The sequence below is a fragment of the Boleophthalmus pectinirostris genome, unplaced genomic scaffold (assembly GCF_026225935.1).
Source record: "Boleophthalmus pectinirostris isolate CB_2022bp ecotype Guang Dong unplaced genomic scaffold, ASM2622593v1 HiC_scaffold_686, whole genome shotgun sequence".
Lineage (NCBI taxonomy): Eukaryota > Metazoa > Chordata > Actinopteri > Gobiiformes > Gobiidae > Boleophthalmus > Boleophthalmus pectinirostris.
This window is the reverse complement of record NW_026571469.1, coordinates 29602-31881: the sequence shown is the minus strand read 5'-3', so window position 1 is coordinate 31881 and position 2280 is coordinate 29602. Positions and strand designations below refer to the sequence as shown.

General features: G+C 44.1%; 1 protein-coding gene across 1 annotated transcript; it reads left to right on the top strand.

Annotated features, from left to right (window-relative positions):
- Window positions 1-624: 624 nt before the first annotated feature.
- Window positions 625-1965, top strand: LOC129411985 (uncharacterized). Its single transcript, XM_055164407.1, has one exon. It carries the CDS (start codon window positions 625-627, stop codon window positions 1963-1965), a length of 1341 nt encoding a protein of 446 aa, XP_055020382.1.
- Window positions 1966-2280: the final 315 nt, after the last annotated feature.

Here is a 2280-nt window from a genome sequence, read left to right as displayed (position 1 = left end):
AGTAGTAGTAGTAGTAGTAGTCAGTAGTAGTACAGTAGTAGTAGTAGTAGTAGTAGTAGTAGTAGTAGTAGTAGTAGTAGTAGTAACAGTAGTAGTAGTAGTAGTAGTAGTAGTAGTAATAGTAGTAGTAGTAGTAGTAACAGTAGTAACAGTAGTAGTAGTAGTAGTAGTAGTAGTAGTAACAGTAGTAGTAGTAGTAGTAGTAGTAGTAGTAGTAGTAGTAGTAGTAGTAGTAGTAGTAGTAGTAGTAGTAGTACAGTAGTAACAGTAGTAGTAGTAGTAGTAGTAGTAGTAGTAGTAGTAGTAGTAGTAGTAGTAGTAGTAGTAGTAGTAGCAGTAGTAGTAGTAAACAGTAGTAGTAGTAGTAGTAGTAGTAGTAGTACAGTAGTAAACAGTAGTAGTACAGTAGTAGTAGTAGTAGTAGTAGTAGTAGTAGTAGTAGTAGTAGTAGTAGTAGTAGTAGTAGTAGTAACAGTAGTAGTAAGTAGTAGTAGTAGTAGTAGTAGTAGTAGTAGTAGTAGTAACAGTAGTAGTAGTAGTAGTAGTAGTAGTAGTAAGTAGTAACAGTAGTAGTAGTAGTAGTAGTAGTAGTAGTAGTAGTAGCAGTAGTAGTAGCAAGGCAAGATGGCGCCAGCGTGTACAGGCAGCCGTCTACCTGCTCTACTAAAACTACTGTTTGTTGTGACATTTCTCTCTATTTTGTGCCAAGATTTCTCTGGACTGCTAGTCTATGATCGCCAGGCACTTTTTAATCTGAAGTGTTCTCATGAACTGTTTCTTAACCACAACTTTGAGGATCAAGCATCCAGATTCCCTCCTCACTTGGCGTCAGTCCCGGCCTACCTGCTGCGCTCACCTGTCTCCACGCGGAGGAAGCGGCCCAGAAAGCGCGGAAAACGTGGAGGCGTATTAGTGAGAGTGAAGGCGTACTGGAGAGCCAATGCTGGAATTATTCCTCTCCTCGCCACTCCTGGAAACACAGCACTTCAAGGATCACACGGATTACGGTGGATCCAGCCTGTGACTCCCGTGCGCCTAGACACCGGCCTGCGTCACCTGCCGCTAGCAGCGCCACTCCACAAGCGTCTAGCCAAACGCCGCGGTGTGGATTTGGGACGCCTTCGGTTGCTGCGCCGGAGCTCTACACGGACTCCCCAGGATATGACTATCCATTTGGGCCTTTTGAATGCTAGATCGCTAGCAAATAAAACTTTTCTTCTTAACGATTTCTTCACTTTGCGGAATCTGGATTTTATGTTGCTCACGGAGACATGGCTCCAGGTTGGTGAGTCTTCCCCTTTCTCAGAACTTGTACCACCTAACTGCTACTATCTGAACTGTCCTCGGATGTCTGGCAGAGGTGGGGGGCTAGCAACAATATACAAATCCAGCTACGTCTGTCGGCAGGTACCGATAGACCCGTTTTCGAGCTTTGAGCTTCAGACTTTCACATTGAGCCTGGATACTCCGGTCCTGTGCGCTTTGGTGTATCGCCCTCCAAAGTTCAATAAAGATTTTATTCAGGACTTCTCGGATCTCTTGACTGGCCTGTTACTGCGCTATGATCAGTTTTTGATTGTCGGTGATTTTAATATTCATGTCTGCTGTGAATCCAGACCTTTGGCTAAAGACTTTTTAAATTTGATTGATGCGTTTAACTTAACTCAGTCGGTGTTGGGCTCAACACATGAAAAAGGACACACACTGGACTTGGTATTGTCTTTTGGTCTTAATGTAAATCTAATGGAGATTTGCGAAACCCATTTTTCGGACCACTTTGCCGTGTTGTTCTCTATAACGCTGCCCCACACTGTGGTTAGTCCGTGCGCCTCAGCGCGCCGAGTGCGCACAATTAAACTCTATGACTGCGTCTTTGTTTTCTGGTCTGTTCAATGCATCGGGAATTATGAACCAAGACGACTGGCAAAACATCACGCCGAATGGTCTGCTCTCTTGTTTCAATGACACTTGTAGTGAGTTTCTGGATGCAGTGGCTCCATTAAGGCTAAAGCGCGCTAAGCCCATGGCACAGCCTTGGCTCAATGAAAATACGCGTGAGATTAGGCGCGCATGTAGACGCGCTGAGAGGAAATGGAAAAAAGACCGCCTACAGGTCTCCCTGCAAATATTAAGAGACAGTTTGGTCGAATATCAGAGGGTAGTTAAAGCTGCGAAATGTAGTTTTATATCAAACATGGTATCAACAAACTGCCACAAACCTCAGATGCTTTTTAATACTTTGAAGACTCTGGTAAATCCATGTACGACAAATGTGGCTGT